At 36.0% G+C, this 23,925-nt stretch overlaps 1 protein-coding gene across 2 annotated transcripts in view; it reads left to right on the top strand.

The window, feature by feature from the left end:
• Positions 1-23,925, top strand: part of ITFG1 (integrin alpha FG-GAP repeat containing 1) — a 219,214-nt gene that overhangs the window by 77,258 nt on the left and 118,031 nt on the right. For both annotated transcript variants that reach the window (XM_006887816.1, XM_006887815.1), the window contains exons 7-8: positions 11,884-11,945; positions 21,441-21,522. In XM_006887816.1, the coding sequence (XP_006887878.1) occupies positions 11,884-11,945; positions 21,441-21,522 (144 nt within the window). The remainder of the gene's footprint in view (positions 1-11,883; positions 11,946-21,440; positions 21,523-23,925) is intronic.

Here is a 23,925-nt window from a genome sequence, read left to right on the forward strand (position 1 = left end):
TCGAGTGCATTTTCTGAGGCAGTTACTCACACCAGAGGAGATTGCCCATCTTTCTTTCACAGAGCAGCTGGTGGATTAGAACCACTTGCCTTAGGGATTGCAACACAACTTCTTAACACTAGTCCACCAGAGCTCCCTAGGATCCAAAACAACCTTCAAGGCAATGAGCATGCATCATTTATGTTTATCTTTGTGTTTATGTGTGTTTATTTTGTAATACTTAGTTAAACCCCAAGCACATTAAGTGCTTGAAAGATGTTGAATGAGTGGATGGATCTGATGTGGAAAAAAAAAAGATGTTAATGATCATTTGCTTTAACCTCTTCATTTTGTAAGCCAGGAGATGAAGCCTAGAGAAGTTAATAGTTTGCATAACTTTTTCCAAATTGCTGGAACTTACTACATTTTTTTTGTATCACTATACTACTTTGGATTCAGAAAAAATCACATTACTTTCCCCATTTCTATAAGTGATGCATGGAAACTGTATAGATAAATTATTCAGTCTGGAAAAAGTTGCTTTCTGGGGAATATGAGGCAACAGACCAGACAAGAAAAGAAGACAGTGCACAAATCAAGATATTCGAGACTGGATTAAAATTAACTATTTTTGCTTTTGAATGACTATGCCTTAAATAATTTTTAATAACTCAATTCGTAAATCAGCTTCTCTATCCTTGGCTTTACAGGCAGGATGAACTGCTAAACTCTGCTGGTTTTCTGTATTGTATTTTGCAGTTCAGTGTGACATAGCATTTATCAGACACCAAACAACTTCTTGCTCATAAATTTTAAATGATTCATCACCTTGATTGAAATTGAATTGTGCTACTTAGAAATAAATTACCTTCAGACTCAATTTAATTTTAAATGCTTGGCCACTGTGTGAGCAAAATTGAGATTTCTTCTTTCACATAAACAAACCCCATGAGTATGAACCAATCATACAGTTAAAAGATGAAAGTGTTTTGACAATAAAATAGCTCAGGAGAGTAGTTTAAAAACACTTTTTCCCCCTTAGCCCTTTAATTTTAGTATAGATTGGCATACAATCTTTTTATTCAAAAGAAATAAAAACTCTTAAATCTACTTTAGACAAAGCCTGGATGTTCCTTTGAAGCAAGAGAAACAAGACTTCCTTCTAAGTAATTTTAACACATTATCAGGATCAGTCAACCCATGGAGAAGAAGATCGTGCTTTATACAAAGTAGATTCAATGAAAAAGAAGAAAACCCATAATGAGATGGGTTAACATAATGACTCTAAGAGTGTCCTCAAACATTGCCGCAATTGTGAGAATTTCTCAGGACCTGGGCAGTGTTTTGTGCTGTTATGTATGATGTGCTGTGATTCAAAAGAAACTAGATGACCCCTGACAACAGGTAATCACTAGCCATTAGGTTATGTTCTGGAAGGTGGTCCACACTACTAAAGGGCATCACACAGAAGTACGTTGTGACAGCATCTTCAGTTTGGATATATATGATTGGCCACTTACTCTCCAGTGAGTTTTCAGAGGTGGCAAGGGAAGAGACTACCATCTTTCCCCTGTGAAGCAGGTGGTAGACTTGAACCACCTACCTTGGGTTTGGCAGTGCAATTCCTTACCAGTAAGCCACCAAAGCTCTCCAAATGTACTACAATACTAAAATTTAAAATGTTACCAAGTCTTTGAAATTTATTAACTTAGTATAATTACCTTAACTGCACTTCTCAGTAATTCACCATACAAGTTGTGAAACTTAAATCTTCAATGATAAAAACATACTAATTAGAATATATCCATTCCTCATTTGTTAATAATTCTCATCAAGTGAAAATTATAAATCCCTGAGGCATTCTATTTCAAGGTAGTTAACTTCAATGCCAGTTATTATTAACTGCCAGTAGCGTACTACTTACAGTTTGTCTTTTCAGCAAAGGTTTTTATTTTCTCACACATTCTTACATAAATTCATCCTTCATTTTCACAGAGCAGAAGTACTTCTAATCATTATTTGACTGATGAGGGAATACAGATAAGTGATATGTCTTATGTTTATTAGCACTATGGCTGCACCAAGCCATGATTGCTAAGTCTTCCATTAAAACTATAATAAAGTCTACCATAAATTGAAGTCTATAATAACCTGTGCCTCTGTCTCAGAATAAAGTGTCTGAGTCTCTCTATGCTGTTCATAGTCTTTTAACTTGGAGTTAATGAAAGCTGTCCACCAGGATCTGTAAATCTTCCTGTGCTGCCCAATATTTCAGTAAAGTAAGAGAAGGAAAATCTAGAAATAAGGTTGTGAAATTAAAAGTGAAAGGCTACCCTTGTGAATGGCTACTCCTACAAACCATCTTACTAAAATTAATGCTTCTGTGCTGGAATTCTTGGATAGAGGGAAGTGTAAGGAGTAAATCTTGTTCTCGGTAAACAAATGCATGCCTAAGCAATAATCTCTTAATATAAATTTAAAAGCAGTGGGCAAATATCAATCTGAAGGCCCTTAATTTTAACTTATTTTTATTTTTATTTGGTTCATACTGTGTTTAAGACTTAATTATATTGAAATACTAGTTTTTGCCTATAAAGCATTTCTATAGAACCATTTGACATTTTTTATGGAATTGATTAGTAGATGTGCACTCTTTGGACAGGAATGTGCTTTTCGTTTCATCCTATGTCACTGATTCCTACTCTCTGATCATGTTACCATCAGTCACTGGTACCCTATGGCATTTTATTATTTCATCATTTCATTGTACCAGGCTCTCCTTACTTATTTAAGTTGGGAGCTCATACCTTATTTAAGTTAGGACATCACCTAACTTTAATTAATTAAATTAATTTAAAAATTAATTAATAAATTAATAACCTCTGAGCTGTAGAATGTAATTAAAAACTACAGTGTGGAAGAGGAGTATTCTTGACACTATGTAGCTTGCCTTTTCAACTTTGTGAATTTGGTAGTTTTATGGCCTTTACTGTACTTTTTTATGAAGAACTAGAAGCAAGTAAAAGGTATTTTTATTCTACTCTGATGTCCTGCTCTTTCATTATTAGAAATGGCTAAGAAAAGCTGAACAGATAAACTGTTGAACAAATATAAAGAAAAGAGTGGCATATCTTTCATGTTCTACCATAAGATCAGTATGGATTGTGACACACTTGAGCTGGACTTTGCAATTTGATGCTTTTAGAAGATACTAAAAATGTTATAATAGTTACATTTTTCAAAAGTGGGCCATAATTTTTCTCCTTTGAGAATATAGTATGTTAACATTGTTAGCCAAAGACGATGTCTTCATGGATGTAGACTCTACGTAAGTGGCATTGTGAATACTTCTTAAAAATTTACATTGCGATATTTTTCTTGGGAAAAAAAATCACAATGTCACAAGAAAAGGCGCTCTCTCTCCTCCCTTCATTTTTTTCCCCCTCTCTTTCTCACTGCCGTCACTCATAGCCAATCTTCCACTGGTTTTCCAAGACTGTGCATCACCCAGGAAGAAATTGCCATTCTTTCTCCTGTGGAGTCACTGGTGGATTTAAACCACTAAGGAAGAATGACATTTGAGTTACCAGTGTACACTGTACCCTGTACACTTCCAGAAATCCCAAATTTTAACCTCTTCCTTCATACTGTTATTCATCTAAGATGTGTTGTATGCTGGTTTTTAATCATTAACTTTTGTTTTTCTTTTTCCTAGCATGGCTTAGTTCACATAGTTAAGCTTTCAATTTAAGTTTTTAAGACTCCTAAGGCTTCCTTTTGATGCCAGTTTTCACCAGAGGGCTCTTCATCTGAAAAAGAGAGCTTTCCTGCACTTGGGGATGATTAAAATGCAATAGCTTAATCCTTTCAAGCTATGAGTGGAGATAATTGAAGCATAAACCACTTAATGTTTTTGTACACACTTACTTGACTATGTGTCTACTTTCTGGGAAAGAAATTGAACAGACACTGAAAATTTTCAGTATTTTATTTGTTAGAAGAATCTAATGGAACAAGACTGAATTGATTTTGAAATTTATTCTTAAAATTTTCTTTTAATTCATGATGTAATCTTTTGTCAATGATTATATCTTCAAGTAAATACCAGTGATGTTGTCATCATACCATTTCTATTAGCATTTTTAAGTTACTTTTCATGACAGGAAATGTAAAAACAGCTTATGCCAACAAACCATGTTATCTATTCATATTCAAGGGGAGAGTGGTCTGATGTGATCAGGTTGCCATCTCTATTCTACCATTCTCCTACCCCTGCCTTTGCTCTCTCTCACTGATGTCAGGTCAGAACCAGCTCATAGCTGACCTTTCAGCAGGTCTTCAGAGGAGTGTGTGAAACAAAATGTATATGAATGAAACACAGTGTATGCAAACCTAGTTCCTGCCAGTATATGTTAACTTGGTTATAGACTTCTTTAGGATATTCTTAGATTTGTTTTTTATTGTTATCCCTAGCCAGATTATTATATATTATTGTATATTATGGTATATTTAGTATATTATATTCTATTATAGTTATTCTATACATATATACTGTATATTATATAGGCTATATATTTTATACTGTATATTATATATGCTACATAGTATATATTATATATTAGAGAGAGAGAGAGAGAAACTTAGTCCCCTCTCTTGAGTGTAGTCTGTAGGATATTGCACTGCTAACCAAAGGCCACACCTCTGTAGTTATACATATCTGGCAGCTCTTCAAAAGACAGGCCGTCTCCTCCTGTTTAGTCTATAGCCTCCCAAACCCAGTGGGTGATCATGTATGAGTTGGCTCTTTCTCTACAGCAGTGAGTGAGTAAGAGCTTGACCTAATGACCACAAGAGCAGGTGGTGGTGTTATTGTTGCTTGTTGTTAGGTGCCATCAAGTTGAGTACAGCTCAGCAAACCTGTAAACAACAGATGTGACCCCTGTCTTACCCTATGCCGTCCTTACCATCTCTGTCATACTTGTGCCCATTGCAGCAGTCTCTGTGTAAATCTATCTCATTGTGGGTTTCCTCCCTTTTGCTGACCTCCATCTTTCCAAGCATGATGTCCTTTTCCAAAGAATAGCCTCTGCTAACAACATGCCCAAAGTGTCTGAGACAAAGCTTCACCATCCTTGCCTCCGAGAAGCACTCTGGAGGCTTGCATATGATATTCATAATACTGTTCAATAATTTCTGTATTCTCTTGGATCACCTTTCTTGGGAAGGGGAATAATTGTGGATCCCTTAGATAACAAACATAGTTTCAGTGAAAGGTCACCTGAAAGCTGGGCAGCATTCTGAGCAGATGCACCCTTTGGGAAACATTCCAATGCTGCAGCCAGTCAGAAGGGAGCACAACCACTGTCCACTTTCTGCTTAATGCCAGCCGTGACACAACTCACTTAAAGGTTCTTCGGCAGCTCAATACATGGGAACAGGCTGGGGGTATCCAATTAATGTCCTCTACAGGAAGCTAACCACCAAGTAGAGAGAGCTGACCACCAAATAGAGAGAGCTAACCACCGAGTAGATCAACATACATCACACACACACACACACACACACACACACACGAAACTTTTGTTGGTTGTAACTTTCCCTTGCATGACTTCCCATTCCCACTGCTTGCCTCTGGCCTGGGGAGTGCAGAACCCACCTGAAAGTGGATAATAAATTCTTTTGTTTTAGTGCATCTGTTTCTCCACCTTTTTTGCCTTTTTACCTCACAGTCAGTACTCCATAGAGAATGCATGTGGGAGAATAACTGAAAGGGAATGCTAGTTCTTAACAATGAAGAGTAGATCATTACTGCCAGCTCTAAACCTTGAAGGGACTGAGGATTCAAGATTTAGCAACCTCAATGTTCCTATCTTATGGATCAGGTTATGATTCTATCAAGTAGATTCTGAAATGGATTAGGTTAAGAACTTAACCTTCTTGTTTTTCTGACCTTGTCCTTTAGTCCTACTCTTTACTGTCATAGGCCAGTTCATATTGTCTGACTCATAGCCTGCCCTGAGTCCTCAGTTTTTGCTCCCTTTCTGTTGCAGAGGGTGAAACTTTTTATGATGCTACCCAGTAGGTCTTCTGGCTTTCACACTTAGCTTTTAAATTCTGAGTAGTCCCATATAACCTTTCTCTTTTCCCCATTTCCTTACTTGAGCTATCTAATTCTACTATCTTTTATTTAATTAATGACTAACCTACATTTCTCAAAAGCCTGAAATAGCACACCCACAAGTGTATTCCTTTCCACCAAAATACTGTACCAGGAGAGCAACAGTGAAAGTTTTAACAGTTACATAGCCCACAGTCTTCTCCCTCACAATTTAAAGCCTCTGAAAATCCAGGAAGGGTCAACTAAGAGTCACTTCTGACTCGATGTTACACAATCTAAACGGTATCCCACTTAAGGAGCTCTGGTGGCTTTGTCGTAAGGAGTTGCGCTGCCAACCAAAAGGCATGCTATTCAAATCGACCAGCTGCTCGATGTGGTTGAAAGATGTGTAGTCTCCTCCTCTGTGATTTACTTTCATTGAAAACCTGATGGAGGGTCAGCAGTGAGTTGGTTCTGACTCAGCAGTACATAACAACGCTGTACCCCACTTAACACCAGTAAAGGAATCTTATTATCATTCCCTTGTTAAGTAACCCCACTCCAAATCCATGTTTTGGTGTCCTGCAATCACTTTTGTTATCAACTCTTAGAGCTTGTGTTCTCTAGTGAGAGATGACATGATCTGAGATGCAGATTGGTATGTGGGAAATTGTTAGGTAATATTTCTGTCATCACTATCAGAGGAAGGGAAAGAACTAGAGTTGGGCTTATGATACAATGTCTACTAAAGCCAGAATACCTGAGAAGTTTTGAATAAGGACTGGCCTTATAAAAGGGGTCCAGAGTCATGGGGAACTTTCAGTCTTTAAGACTCTGAATTGTCCAGTTATTGGATATCATGTCTCCAGAAAGAAGCTATTTTTGACAAACATGTTCCTAAGGGGGTTGAGCACTGAGGAATATCCAACAGTTTCTAACAATTTCTAGCTACTGAGAGAAAGAAGACAAGACTCTCATTGAAAACCTCATCATCCATTACCATTTCATTGAGTTCATTTGCTTTCATGTTACCGTGTGAATTGCTCTGAGCTGTGTGGGAGAGTGAGAATTGTATTCTTTAATCATTAAAATTTCTTTCTAGCAGTTACTTTATTCGTTCTTATTTTACTCAGAGTCTGAGGTATGATTCTAATTGAATTGTTAGTATTAATTGCCTATTTTTATTGTTGCATATAACATAATTTTTTTTTCTATAAGCTCCTTACGTAATTGAATGGTAAACATAAGGCTTTTTAAAAATCCATTTTAGAAGGTACTTTAAATCCCTCATCTAGCTGCACTACTTTCCAAATTCTTTTTGATAAATAGCTAATAAAGCCTTAAGAATAGAAATCAACAATGAATTACAGTTCTTGAGTTTTCTCCATATACATGTAACAATATTATTGTTGTTGTTAAGTGCCGTCAAGTCACAGGTGACTCATAGCGACCCTATGAAGGAGAGTCCTTGACGCTTGGGTGCCTTTCATCCTCTCTCCAGAATATTATTGTTAGAGGCATTCAAATCAAATATGACTCATCATGATCCTTTGAATATCTGATTTCTCAGATAGAAATTTTGCCTTATTACATGACATTCTCACCGTCTTTGCCATGTCCTTCTCCACTGTTGCAATCACGGTCTCAGTCCATCTCCTTGAAGTTCTTCATTATCTTTTTTTTTCTTTTTTCTGATTGTTTATGTAATTTACTTCTGCCTCTTGAACCTGCTTGCAGCTGAATGTACATTATTTCTACAATAATGGATTGCTGTTACACTAAATGTAAGATATGATGCCTCTGACAATACCCAGCTCATGATGGGAAATTCTAGTCATTTGAGCATTCAGTTTTTAACAATATAAAGTAGCTCTCCAAGATTTTTTTTTCCCCATAAGCAAATATTTCTGTCGCAGAAGACCTAACAAAGATTCAGAGCCCTAAATTTTACTGCTAGTCTTGCTAGACTCCAAACATGATCCTATCTTCTAACATTACCTCTAATCCATTATACTAAGGCCTAATATATATTCAGATTTGCCTAATGCAAAAATATTTTTAAATTTCTTAACTGGGCATTTATTGCCTTTTATGCAAATGTGTGGAAAGTAATAAAACATCAAGAGAAAAAGAGGTTTTAAGCTATCTCAAGGAAAAGTGGTATTAACAGAATATCCTTGAATACAGCGTAATAACATTCTATCACTCATAACACTCTACTTCAGAATAGATCTTGAAATGCTCTTTTTGACAATGAATACCACATCATTCTTCAGCTTGTCATTTCTGGCATGGTAGATCATGTAGTTTTATGATTCAGAATGGGTCACCTCAGCTCACTAATGCCTAAGATGTTAATCATTATGCATTCTATTCCTTTTTGTCCACTTCCAATCTTCCTAAATTCAGACTTTGTACAGTCCATGTTCCAGTTATTACTGAATGCTTTACAACTGCTTCAACCCATTTTGAGTCTTATCACAGCAGCAAATGAAGGTTCTTCATTGGGTAAAACTTCATGCAGTTGACCCGACTTGAGGTGACAGTCTCTTCCCTTATTGCATTTTGAGTCTCTTCCAAATCAAGGGACTCCTTTTCCAGCGCTACTTCCAAAAGTGTTCTTCTGGTTTCCCTAGAGTTTTGTTTTGTTTGTGTTTTTTTTTTTTAATTTTTTTTATTTTATTATTTTTGTGTGTGTACCATCAAATCAGATCTGACTGGTACAGGAGGAGATTGTCCCTCCTTCGGCAGAGCATCTGGTGGATTCGAACCGTGCGCCTCTGGGATTGTAGTTGCAGCTCCTTACCACTAGGCCACCAGAGCTCCCCTTGGTGTCCCTAGAGTTTTTGAAGCTCTATTATTTCAGAAGTGGATGACCTGTCTTGTTTGTTAGTCTTTGTTTAGAAACTCCTCTGAAACCTGTCCACCGTGGCTGACCCCCCAGGTATTTGAAATCCTGGTAGTAAAGCTTCCAGCATCACAGCAACATGCAATGCACTACAGTATGACAGACTGACAGATAAGTAATGGGTCTTGGCTGAAAGCAGAAAATACCAGAAGGATGTTTATTTTTGTTTTCTTGGTTATGCAAAGACATTCAACTGTGTAAATCATAATAAATTATTACTAACATTAAGAAGAATGGCAATCCCAGAACACTTAATTATTTTCATGTGAAACCTATAAATAGATCAAGACGCTGTTATCTGAACAGAACAAGAGAGCACTGCGTAGTTTAAAATCAGGAAAGGTATGTGTCCTTTCTCTAGATCTGTTCAGTATTGATACTGAACGAATCATTTGAGAAGCTGAGCCATAAGAAGAAGAATGTGGCATCAGCATTGCAAGAAGACTCATTAACAACCTATCTTATACAGATGACACAATCTTGCTTGTTGAAAATGTGGGAGACATGAAGCACATACTGCAGAAAATCAGAGACTATCACCTTCAGTAAGGCTTACATCTCAACATGGGGGTGGGAGGGAATCCTCACAACTGAAGCCAAAGGGAACGTCATGACAGATGGAAAAAAGATTTGTCAACAACTTCATTTTACTTGGATGCACAATCAACACCCTTGGTAGCAGCAATCAGGAAATCAAAGAGTTTGTTGCATTTGGAAAATCTGCTGTCACGGGCCCCTCAAAGAGCTAGAGAGCAGGGACTTCAGTTTGAATTAGATGAGCTTGATCACAGTATTTTCATTTGCTGCTTGAGCATCTGAAAGTTGCAAAATATATAAGGATGACAGAAAAAATATTGATGTCTTTGAATTGTGGTATGGGGAAAAAGCACTGTAGACTCTATGGACTGTCAAAAGAACAAAGAGATCTGTCTTAAAAGAAGTACTACCAGAGTGCTCCTGAGACAGTCCAAGCAAAGTTGCAGTAACCCCAGTATACATGCAGCATTTGGATGTGGCTCTTATGTGCCAGGAAGAGTGAGGATGGCATAGGATAAGTGAGGATGGCATAGGATAGAACAAGGTTCAGATGTTATCTTCATAGGGTCACTTTGAGTTGTACTTTGACTCAATCGCACCTAACCAAACAGCAGTTTCTCAGTATGTAGGAATCACAGTATACATATATGAAAATAATTGCTCTCAAGAATTTCAGGAATTATAAGTTTGAAATCAGAATATCGTGGGATATTATAATAACCACTATAATAGAGCTATCATAACAGAATGACATTGGGGGGAAAGCTATGCTTAAGGGACATTTAAGTTTATCAGGAAGAATTGCTCACCAGATGGCTTTGAGGTATGAGGGTATCGTAAAGAGAATGAGTGGCCTGTGCAGAGGCAAACAGATGTAAACGACGATGATAAAACCAGGTGACTTTTTTTTTCTGGAGCACAGGCTGCTAGTAGGAATTGAGTGGTAGGAACTGAGCCTGGAAGGTAATGAAAACTTCACATGACAGAGTAGGTTTTGCCCAAAATCCTGGAAGAGAAAGAATGAGATCAAATTTAGATACTTAGCCCCGCCCACCCTGCCCCCAGTCATGTGCAGAGCCATATGGAGGTTGTATAGAAAAGGAAAGGAGTAAGTTCACCATCCCAGGAAGTGTATGTATTTAGCCATCCACATTAGCAATAAGTGCACCATCATATGAATCTCAAATATTGTTTGAAAGTTTTTCATAGATGAATATAGAAACCAGTACCTAATTGGGATCCCACATTCAACTGAGTAAAAAAATCATTTTCGTATAAAAAGACTGTAATTCTCTGTCCATAAGCAAGAAATCTTCACTGCAGTGGAAAAAATTTTTGCTATGTTAATGGAAGAATGACCCCACCTACTGCAAGCCGTAGGTTTTGAGTTCAATTACTTTTAAATTTAAACAAATTACTTACCTTTCTGGAGAGTCTGTGGAAAAAAATCTTTTTTATTATTATAACTACTCCATAAGTTTGACTTCATTAAATTCATATGAAACCTTTTTAGAAGGCTTTAAAATATATTTCATATCTAAACATATTTGATGGTCGTGAGTGGAAACCTTTTCTTTAGACTAGTCACAGTCGTCACACCAAGCAGAATAAATTCTAATTTAAAAGCATAAAAGATTAATGTCATTTTTATGTTCCTTTGAGAAAACCTATAATTTTAAGACTTTACATATTAAATACTTTACTTATCGAATTAAATTGTCATTTTGCAAACATTATCATGAATGCCACCACTAAAGGGATTTGCAGTTCAGCAGGCCTTTGCATTAATAGGATGTTTGATTTAACTGTCTCCTTTTGTTTTACAAAGAAATTTTATAAAGTTCTTGGGGGTTTCCAGTAAAACTTTTTCATTGAAATTTATCATGAAGACAGTTCTTCAGTTGTTTAAATTTTGAGCTCATTTAATACAAATGCTAAAGATTTTGGACTCTCTAATGTTAAAACTTAAAATCATTCTGAAACCTCATTATCATATATAGCCAAGTTTTGCTTTTAAAGTAAAAAAGCAAAATGTAATGATGACCAAAATATATTTTTTTAAAATGTAGTCCCAAGTTGAAAGTGTCAAAGATTAAAATGTAAAACATATCATTGTTCTTTAAAATAAGGAATGTTGAAAGAACTGATAAGAAAGTGCCTTTTTATGTACAGTTTCCTTAATTATATCAATACAGGGTTGTCGGCTTTCTTTTCTTTGATGGATCAAGCCAGTTAAAATATAATTGAAAATGTGGAAGTAGAATTATCTCAATAATTATTTTATGTGTTGTATTTGTTGCTGTTTTCAAATAGACACATCCGAATGACTGCAAAATTTAATATTCTTTTCTTTTCCTCCTAGATTTATTCCTCACTACAGGATCTGCCACTGGTACCTCTCAGTTTGAGATATGGGAAAATTTGGTAAGAAATATTTTCTTTGAAACATTTTTAAAAGATGGCTTTCAGTAAAAGCATACAATTTTAGAAAACAAAATCAAAGTAATCACTTGGTCTGTTAGTTTCAACAATAAATAGAACAACTTTGAGAGCTTTTGGTTGCATTACTGCATTCAAACTGCTGAATATTGCTCACAGAAATGATCATTCAGCATCAATTCCTCTGCAGGTTTTTAGGCATGGCTGCCAATTAAACTAATCAGTCCGCCCTAATGCACATGTTAACAGGGCCCCTGCTAGGCTGTCAGCTGTTGAGCGAAGTTACTGTCATTTAATTTGTCAGCATGATGGTTTATGAAGAAAAGCATTTTAAAAGACTAATTCTTCCTTCGTGCCTTCAGGCTTCTAGAAAGAAATTAAGAAAAACGGAAACCAGGTTACTGCCAAGCTGACCAAGATGAAAGAGTTTTTCCCAGTAATGTTTTCGTTTTATTTTTTCAATTAGGTAGACGATTCCCAAACATGTTTTCTTTCCTTTTTAAATGGACATATATTTTTATGAAATACTAACCAATGAAAATTCCTAAAGTTGAATTTCAAGCTGTATAAGAAGACTAGAGACCAGGCAAACCTTGCGACTGACTCAGTGACACTGTTTAAGTGTCTTTCAAGAATTAATCCTCTTTCCTTATCTGAGCAGACAATATGTGTAAAATACGTGACACGTTATAGGCATTTGCCAAATTTTTGTTTTCAGTCTCTACTTAATTTCCATTCATTCACTCAGTTGCCTCTATTCAGTCCAAATTAAGTCATCATTTTATAGACTTTTAAAATGTTCGTGACAAGTAAGCCGAAGATGTAAAAGATCTAAAGCAGAAGCCTTTGGTAAGAGAGGTTAGTAGACATCTTGTAAAGCATGGTTAAGTAAGGAATATATGATGTTGGTTGTGAAGGTGAAATATTCTAACTGCTGCTAATTATGAAGTAATTTGGTATTTTTTGTGAAGCAAAGAAAAAGAAAGACATCTAAATGATTGGAATTTATTTTTGTTTAATACATATGCCTTTACAAATATTATGTATAAGGTAAACAGCCCAATCAAAAAATGGACACAGGATATGAATAGACACTTCACCAAAGAAGACATTCAGATGGCAACAAACACATGAAAAAAATTAGGAAGTTCAAACTCTCTAAGTATCAGAAAGATGCAAATAAAAATAATTATGCTATATTACCCTAGCGACAATAGGAAAGTTCAACAGAGCAGAAAACAAATGATGGTGAGTTTGTGGAGAGATTGGAACTCATAGTCATTGCTGGTTGGAGTGTAAAATGGTGAAACTACTATGGAAGGCGGTCTGGCAATTTCTCAAAAGATAGGAAGTAGAAATCCATTTGACCCTATAATTAATTCCAGTACTGGAAATTAGAGAAACCAGAACCACTGTCCAGACAGATGTATGCATACCTGTGTTTATTGCTGCATTATTCACAATTCACAATAACATAGAGATGAAGCAACCCAAGAGCCCATCAACAAATGAATGGATAGAAAAACTATGGTACATCCACTCAATGGAATACTACAGAGCACTGAAAAACAAGGAACTCATAAATCTTTCAACATAATTCAGAGAGCATGAAGGCTAAGGCGGATAGAAGGATAAATGGAGTGAACCATAGAGATAGTGAGAAAAGTGATTCTGTAATGTGGGAATTATTTTCAGTGTCCTTAAACAAAATGTGAGAGAGTGGGTGAATGGAATAACAATATGCTCTATAAGGAAAACTTTCACTCAGATCACAATAAAAAGGTTTTTAAAAAAATAATCCATCCTTTAGTCTTTTCACAATGATTTCAGAAACCAGTTGGACACAACAATAATGTAGATTCAGTAGACTTCCCAGTGAGTTGGCCCAGCTTTGGATTGCAGGGTTTTAAACTCACCAGAGGGTCAGCTTGGGTCAGTTTCAACTTGACAGTACACAACAAGAACAAGAATAATATGATAAATAGAGAGATGGATAATGGCGTGGACAGCGTCTCAGTAGCATCCTAGGAAAATAGTCCTTGCAGCTCATAAGTACAGGACAGCCATTGTAAAAATGTTTTTTTGGTTTGTTTTATTGGGGGTTTTTTTGTAAAAATGTTTTATAGGTGAATTATACTTTATCTTTTGTCCAACACTTATATGTGTCATTCCACTGTGTCCTCCCAAGAACTATATAAATTGGTAGAAACATTATTCCTTTCTGGCAGTGAACATGTTTGCTCAAAAGTGTTAGAACTCATTAATGAAAATATTGGACCCATACCATCTAACTAAATGTAATGCTCTTTGCACTAAACTGTTCTTCTCTCTATGTATGTTTTGCATGCAAAAGTATTAATTACATATTTGTCTTCCTTGTGCTAAATAGTTGCATTGAAGCTCATCTTTGAAAATAAAACATGATTCATTTTAAAATGTGTTAGCTACAAAGAAAAACATGATGGTACCGTTTACTGAATAATAATTATATAATATGTATATAGCTTGGAAGCAGGAGTGGCATCCACTTCTGAAATAGCTTGCCTCTGGAAACCCTGTGAACTTGGAGAAAAGAAGAAAGTTATACAAGTGTTCAGGTCTTTCATTCATAGGGTCGCTATGATTCACCTATGACTCGACGGCATTTAACAGCAACAACAATATGTATATGCATCATATTTTTACAATGAATTGTAAATATACCTAGAAGAAATCCATATTTATGTTCATTTCCAAGAAAGGAGATCCAGCAGAATGTGAAAGTTTTTGAACAATATCATTAATATCATATGCAAGGAAAATATTGCTGAAGATCATCCAAAAATAGTTAGAACAGTACATTGAAAGAGAACTGCCAGAAGTATAAGCTGGGTTTAGAAGAAGCCATAGCACCAGGGATATCATTGCTGATTGTCAGATGAATCAGGGGCATTTTGACTGTGGATCCCAACAAGCTGTAGCTAAAATTAAGAAAAATGGGAATCCCAGAACACTCAATTGTGCTCATTTGAAACCTATACCTAGCCCAAACAGCAAGGAAGCACTGCATGGTTTAAAGTAAACAAAAAAGTTGTGTGTCCAGACTGTATCCTTTCTGTATACTTACTCAGTTTGTATGCTGAGCAAATTATTCAAGAAGCTGCACTTTAAGAAGAAGAATGTAGCATCAATATTGGAGGATGACTCATCAACAAGCTACATTACTTAGATGGCACATGCTCAAAGCAAGGAAGACCTAAAGTGCTTACTACATAAGATCAAGGACTATAGCCCTTAATATGGATTGCATCTAAGCATCAAGAAGACACAAATTCACCATTTGACCAATATGTAACATCATGGTTGGTAGAGAAAGGATTGAAATTTTCAGTGATTTCATTTTACTTGGAACCCTACACAATACCCTTGGTTCCAGCAATCAGGAGATCAGGAGACATGTTACACTGAGAAAGTCTGCTGTCCATCCTCTCCAAAACAATTATGTCAGTTTAAAGACCAAAGTGTACCTAATTCAAGCCATGGTCCTTTCAGTCACTTGCTATACATATGAGAACTGGGCAATGCATAAGGATGACAGAAGAAGAATTGATACCTTTGAACTGTGATATTTGAGGAGAGTACTGAATATCCAACGGACAGCCAAGAGAACAATCAGATACGTCTCGGAGATGGTACAGCCATACGTAGTGCTCCTTAGAGGCAAAGATGGTGAGGCTTCATTTCACCTACTGTGGTTATATTGCTAGGGGCAACTATTCTTTGGGGAGGGCCATTATGCTTGGAAAGGTAGAATCAACGAAAGAGTGTATGACCGTCAAAGAGATGGATTACCACTGTGACTACAGCAGTGGGCTCAAGGATGTCAGAGACGATAAGGTTGGCACAGGGTAGGACACAGTTCAGACTTGCTGCCCATAGGCCACTGAGTCTTGAACTCAACTGATAGCACCCAAAAACAAAAACATTCTGAAAAGTAAGACTAATATGAATGGAAACTAAGTTTTTATACATTTGTACTGCCAAGTAAAGAACAAGTAATTTTGGTGAAAAGTTAAACTCATATAAATAAAGTACCCAGTTCTGTCACACAGATTATATACTGTCTATATTCATAGTGTATAACTGTGATGAGAATGTGCTCTCATCTCCAAAGAGTATTATTCTATTGATGCTCACTGAATGTGCAGTCTTAGCTGTCGTTACCTGATAGGTATTCCGTGTTTCCTGATATTAATGGATCATGAGGTTATTTCAAGGAAAAATTCTGTTTCACAAGTCCTTACCAAGTTCCACTGGTCTTCTGTGGTGTACCTAACTCACTTGAGTCAGTGTTGTTGTTGTTACTTTAGGGAGACTCTGGTGGCCTACTAGTAAGGATTTGTGCTGCCAGTCCAAAGACTCGCAGTTCAAATCTATTAACTGTTCTATGGGGAAAATGGGCAGTCCCTTCCTGTGCAATTTACTGCCTCTGAGAACCCACTGGAGGGTCAACTATGGGTCATTTGCAACCCAACGATACTCAACAACAGTTTTGAGAAATTTTGCTCTTTCACTCAAAAATCATTTCCTCTGTGTACCCAGTCCTGTGAGCTTTCCAAAATCAGAAAGCACTTGGCATTTCAGTCAAGTGTTTTTGTATTTTAGACAAATAAATGCATTTTATCCAGAAGTAATCTTTGATTCACTATCTTGGAAATTTCAGGTCCTGTGTAAGACTAAAGGGGAGTCATAGAGTTTAAAATGCATATGTAAAGTGTTCTATGGAAAATCATATGAGAAGTCCATCCAGTACTTTAGTAATTACAGGAGAAATATGTTTCTGCATGTGTAGAATGGAGTGTTCAAATGGTTGGAAAATTGCCTGGCAGAAGACAAATCTTTTCCACTTATTCATGGTTCACAAACATTTGGTATTTGTGCTTTCACTGTACCAATGCCTTTCTCTATAAAGGTCAGAAATGCTTTCTTGAAAACTTGACTTGCAAATCTACAGTGACCTTAAAAAAAGAAAGAAAAAAAAAGCATTTAAAGTCTTCCAGTGTTCCAGAGATTCAGAGTCGGTGTATCAAACTGAATAGAGTTGTTAGAAAAAAGGTCTATATCAAATTGAGAGCTCAGAATTCCAAATTCACTGCTTTGACTTGGTTGTCTCTGTGTAATTATCTAAAATTATGAAATTGTAGTAAACTGAGGAAATTAATTTTCATCTTAAATTAAAGGTATACTGCATTTTGGAAACAGTGAAACAGAATCTAGATTGACCTTTCATTTCACTTAGTTCATTTCTTTGGTACATGACAACTGTTGAAATCCTTTACTCCTCTTCTTATTGATATATATGTTGTTGTTGAATCAGAACCAACTCATAGCTGACCCACCAACGTGTTTTTGGAGGCTGGCAATAGCAGGGGAGGAGACTGCCTGTTTTTCTCCCATGGAGCAGCTTGTGGATTCAAACCACATGACTTATTACTTATTGATACATATATTGAAAACAATTGACAATATTTTCCCTCTTTTTTTTTAATAGGCATCTTAAAGGATGTATTAAAGTGGTATTTCACTGTGGTTGTGATTTTTTTTTTCTTCAAAACTAAAACTAAACTCAGACTAAAGACTAAGGGAGAATTGGTGGCCTAGTGGTAAGAAGCTGCACTGCAATCCTGAAGGCACGCAGTTCGAATCCACCAGCTGTTGCTCTCTGGGAGAAGGATGGCCTTCCCCTTCCATGTGATTGACTGCCTCTGAAAACCTACTGGAGGGTCAGCTATGGGTCACCTCTGACTTGATGGCACTCAACAGCAACAGTGTTGAGTTGAGTTGAGTTGGGTTGAAAACAATTGACAGGGGGTTCCCCCCCCCTTTTTTCAAATTGATTTGCAAATAATTCATATATGTTAGGTTTCTTTCATTTACATTGTGTTTTATAAATTCAGTGACATTTATTTATATAGTCATTTGTAACCTTTATTTCATTCATGTAAATTTTTAGGCAGACTTTTTTTTTTACATCTTTTGTAACCAAGTTTATGGGACTAAAAAGTCACAAAGGCTGCCTAATATAAACTGAGATTTATAAGTATTTATAAGCAAAAACTCCTTTAATAACAAAAACTTCCTCAATTCTTAAAAATTGAAAAACTAGAATAACATTTTTTTACCTAATAATATACTCATCATAAAATCTTTCTGTGTCCATTATTTCTTGAGCATCCAAAGATTTTTCCAAACTTTTCCAATCTTAACTTTCCTAATCATTATTAATATTCAAATCTTTGGGTTTGCCCCCATCCATTACAACTTCACTAATAGTTTTCCTTTTTTTCCCAATAAAATACTTTTTTTTTATAGCCTTCATTTTTAATTTCATGTCAACATCAAGAAGACAAAAATCTTCACCTTAGCCAATAAGCAGCATCATGATAGAGGAGAAAAGATTAAACTTGTCAACTATTTCACTTTACTTAGATACATAATCAACAGCCTTAGTATTAGCACTCAAGAAAACAAAAGACATGCTGCCTTGGGGAAGTCGTCTCTCAAGGACTTCTCCAAAGTACAAATGAGCAATGATGTTGGTTTAAACAATAAAATGTGCCTCACTCAGGCCACAGACTTTTTACTCATTTGCCATGCATCTGAGAGGTGGACAATGAATAAAGATGACAGAAAAAGAATTGACAGTTTTAAGTTATGGTATTGGAGAAAAGTATTTGATATCTCATAAAATACATTTTTATTCACATCTCTAAGTGGCAACTCTAAAAGCAAACACACTGGTAGTTAGGGTTAGGTTACCCTAAATTCATAGGAAGTAAATGCAGCCAACTTACTTCCTATGAATTTCTTAAAAACCAGGGAAAGGCACTATGCTTTTGATGTTATTTGTGTGTCTGATTTGTATACCACACAGTTCTCTTGTCAATGAGTTTTCTATAAATATTAAAACATCAAAAAGTACTGGTTTCTTATAAAATTTCCCAAAATAACCACTAGATTCTCACATTATTTGAGAGTATTACCAGGCTACCAGACCTATCATTTAGGTCAAAAACAAATTTTACTTTAGTAAAATGTAAAAATTTAATTTACATATCATATTTTAATGAATGAATGAGTCAAAAGCCACAATTACCTGTTCATAAAAATTCTGCACATCTTCCTCAGTATAATCTGTTTCTGTACAAAGATTTACAGATGTCAAATGTACATAGATTTTCTTTAATGTGCTACCGAGTTTAGTGTTCTGCTCGAATATTCCCCAGATCAAATGCAGAATCTGTTTCTTCATCAATTTCTCCAATAACTGCAATGTTGTCACCTCTCACAATGTATAATCCTAAAACTGGCCGTGTGCCATGTCCTGTTAGGCAGATATTTCTATACATTGTATTTTGTATAATTAATTACTGTTGATCTATAACATATCACCCTGTTCACACCTTGCCTATCCCTTCACACCCCCCTATCTTCCCACTGATCTCTACTGTCCTAGTAATAGTCTCTCCCTTCTTTCATACCCTTCCTCTTTGAAAGTTACCTTGTTCCTACATTTTAAAATATCAGTGCAAATCTTTCTTCATTTTGAAACATTGACCTATTCCCAAGAAAGAACTATCTTTCCTTGAAATTCCTAAGACACATCATACTTTTATTATTTAAATAGCATTCAGTTTATTACAAATATTTAGTATTGGCTTCCCATATTTCCCCCCTTTTGTTTTTATCATAATTATGTTATCATCTAGATGAGCATCCTTTATACACGAACAAGTTAAACATAATAAACTCAAAGAAATACTTTCAATAATCTCCATATGATCAGAAGGATTCAGATTTAATATTCCTTGAAAGTTTGTTTTAATTGTCCTATTGCCACAGTGCTTGTCAAAACCAGTTCTGATTAATCTCCTTTGTCAGTGTGTCCTTTGCCATTCCCTATCACTCTTCCCTGAGAGAGATTGCATCCTGATTCATAAGGGAAAGGGGACGGTGTATTCTCTTAGCTACTTCCTGCTGAAAAGGGACGCTGTAGGTTTCAAGATCTCTCACTACTCTAAAGGGACCATTTGGCAATAGCAAACGCATAGACTGTTGTGGAGATTGATTTTGGAATTTAGATGCACTGTTATCAATTGTGCTTAGCCATACATGTTCATATCCTTGAAGATGCATCATGGAACTGTTGCAGCCTACAAGACACAAATTTAACTAACAGTTTAAAAGTACATGAGTTGAAAATTAAAAGCAATAATATTCCAAGTAGAGGTTCTAACAGTGGCACAAATCAAGTTACAGAGGGAAGGTAGTTCTTAAAGTAAAAGGCTTATTGACTAGCACTTTGTCTATTTTAGTATAAAGGTTAGGAACCACAAGATGTAGAGGCTCAACTATGTTATTTATTGTTCTTAAGTCCTGGACTAAATTCCATCTACAACTGGGTTGTTTCACAGCTCAGAAGTCCACATGTGAGGCAGAGGTGAATTAAGGAACTGCTTATGAGGTTTTCCATCAATTCCAACAACTAAGAAATAGTGAGAAGAGTTGGGACCTCAGAAGGCTTTTAGAACCAAATAGTAGGCCCTTGTGTCCAGGAGAAAAAGAATATACTTACCAGTAATGTTAATGCTCACCCACGGCTCTTCTGGGAGGATCTGAATCGTTGAAGCACCCTCCTTTGTTTCCAGCTGGGAGCTGGGGCCTGTCAGTCCTGTCAGCCATGAGGAACTGATGTGGGCCGCCCTTGGCCATGTGTCCTTCAGATCCACACTTAAAGCAAGTGAGTGGGAGTTTGCTCTCTACTCCCTTGTCTATCTTTGGCTCTCATCTGTTACACTGTCTACTGAAGTGGCCCAGCTTTCCACAGTGGAAGCAATTCTGACCTCCTTTATTACCATTGGGTGGCATTGTTCATGACTAAGACTTCCTTTTCCTGACACAGGCCCTAAACTGGCAAAAATAGGTGCCCCAATAATTTTAGCCATTCTCTGGTCTTTAATCTTCCCTCTAGATCCCAGTTGTTAAAAGAGGGAAAAATTTAAACAAATATATAACAATTTTGAAGCGTATAATCTTAAGTTCAAGGCTAGAAATAACATCATACTTTTCTTACTTGTTTGACTTATATGTTGCCTTTAGAAATTCTGATTCTGGATTTAATGCTATTTCCCAAATAACTTCTGAGTTCACCTATATTTCATTCTTCTTTCCATTCCCAAAGCCTCCCACAATACTTGAAAGTAGAAGACATTCATTAGATCTGAAATTATGATGACTATTATATCAAAACTGATGATGACAAAAACAACCCAAAGAACCATCTTCATCACCCCACAACAGTTCTTTTTATTAGAGGATAAAAGCAGACTAAACAATACCAAACCCTTAAGTTATTTCTTTCTCTGACTCAGAATACATTGTACATACCTGGCAAATGAGTGAATGTTCATGGTTTAATGCAGAATTTTCTGTGTTTAACAGGATGGAAATTTCTCTGTCACTAGTATACTTAAACAGCCTCAAAATTTGAAGGTGGTTGGACAGTCAGCATTTGCAGACTTTGGTAAGTTTGTTTTTTGTCTTTCATACTCTACCTCTGTCAACTGGATAGATATCTAAAGATTAACTTTGGTATTTTCAGACTATTTTAGAATTAAATAGGAGCCTATTCTGGTATGGTACATGGCGAATTGTCAGTTCCTAAATATAATAACATACAATAACAACACAGTAGTATGGCAAGCAAAGTGGGGAGGCCTCTAGAGGTTTTTCGGAGCATTACCAAAAGGTGATTATTACTTCTTTTTAGTCATTTCTAATAATTCTAAATATCTCCAGAATATGGAACAGGTGGAATTGGAGGTGTTAACCTGACCTTTGAAAACTATTTTTATTTACTTTTAAATTCCAATATCATTTATTACTAACTTACCCAAGAAGATATATTATTGTGCATATAAGTCAAGTTCATTTTTGTTAGGAACTTAAAATGCATATATTGTTATTGTTGTTGTGTACCGTCGAGTCAGAACTGACCCATAGCTGACCCTCCAACGGGTCTTCAGAGGCAGTAATCACATGGGAGGAGATTGCCCCATCTTTCTCTCATGGGGCAGCTGGTGGCCTCAAACCATGTACCTTTGGGATTGCAGCACAGGTTCTTGCCAGTAGGCCACCAGAGCTAGGTATATGGCTGTTTAATCATTTGTCAGGATTAGTGTTAAAAGGATTTTTTAAATTGGTTTACATACAGTCATTCATTATGTCCTCATGTGTTTTATATTTCGTTAAGTCCTCATGGAATCTTTCCTATTCCTTCATCCTCCCACCATCCACTAACCTCAGTTATCCTCGTAATTTCTCCCCTTCCCCCTTTTCTGCCTCCCTTCTCCCTTTCCTCTTTCCTTTTGAACATTTATACAAATGTAGAGTGCATTATGCTGAGTGAAATAACTGAGTCACATAAGAACAAATACTGCATAAGACCACTATTGTGAAAATAGGATAACTCAGCAAGATATGTATAAATGCTTAAAAGATTTTTGTCTGAGATGAAAAAGAGGTCTAGTGTACTTCCTGAAACCTTACTCTCTTCTTACTGTTCTTCATTCTGCCAATAAACACTTGAACCTGTTCTTCCAAATGCAGGTGAGCTGTCACCATATGTACAGACCTCCATGTCCTCTTTTATAAAATGAGAAAGATAATGATGTCTAAGTCACAAAACATTTGTGAATATAATGTCAGTAAAGCACAGGCTTATAATGAGAGTTCAAGGAATTGTTTGTATATTTTGAATATTCCATTGAATATATCTGGGTTGTTGGATTTTTTTTCTTCATGTTAATGTTCAACTAAATCAGCTCTTTGTACAAAGTCACTGAGCTATATTACAACACAGGAAAAGCATGAGTACTTGATGGACATTTTAGTACATACTGCAGTGTTCTTCTGTGTTTTCATTTTGAATAAACTTTTAATGACTGGTTTCCAGTTTTGATGTGTGATAGAATGCATGATTTTTTTTTAATTTTTCTTGATTTTATTAATTGGGTTAATGGCCTCAATTAATACTGAAGCTCATTTACCAATCCTTAAGAACCTCCAAATTAGTAATATTTACCATAGAGTTCTAGAAAATTGTATATAATAAATATAACATGGTGGTATTTTTAAAACCTGCAGAATAGAGAATTTAAACAAATTAAGAAATAGAAGTGTATCTCTTTTCTCTTTATACGTTTAAACCAATTGGTAACCTTTTTAAATATATCAGAATCACAATGCTTTTTAAAAACCCAATTTTTTTAACTTGGATATTGTCAAAATATAAAACTCAGAAAACAGATGGCATTGAAGAAAGTTATAAATATTAATATATCCAAAGTGCACATTTTCTTATGAAAAGTATACTTTTGAATATTTCTGGGAGTTCTATCCTGTTCTTCATTCAACACTCCACCCACTCTTTTTTTGGACCTAGACAAGGGAAATAATTGACAGCCAAGAAAGTCAGTGTGACTTCAGAAAATTTGCTTTTCTGTAGATAGAGAAAACACACAATTGACTAAGTGTCACAGACTGAATTGTATCTCCCTCAAAAGTACATGTATGTGGAAGCTTTGTGAAGATCCCTCATAGTATGCTAAACCAAGTGTGGAAACAGCATTAGGGGTGGAATGCACCATCCTAAATCCCATAACAGCCCTAATCAAAGCAAGAAGGACAGTTTCCTGAGGGTGTGGCCTGTAAAATCTTTTCTCTCACAAGAAATAAAAGGGGTATTCACTGTTGGTGGGAGTGTAAAATGGTGCAACCACTGTGGAAAGCATTGTGGCGCTTTCTCAAAAAATTGCAAATAAAGATACCATTTGACCCAGCAATTCCACTACTGGGAATAAACCCTAAAGAGACCATAAATGACATCCAAGTAGATATATGTATACCCATGTTTATCGCAGCTTTG

The sequence above is a fragment of the Elephantulus edwardii genome, unplaced genomic scaffold, assembly GCF_000299155.1.
Source record: "Elephantulus edwardii isolate Elephantulus edwardi_28Jun2011 unplaced genomic scaffold, EleEdw1.0 scaffold00062, whole genome shotgun sequence".
In the NCBI taxonomy this organism is placed as follows: Eukaryota; Metazoa; Chordata; class Mammalia; order Macroscelidea; family Macroscelididae; genus Elephantulus; species Elephantulus edwardii.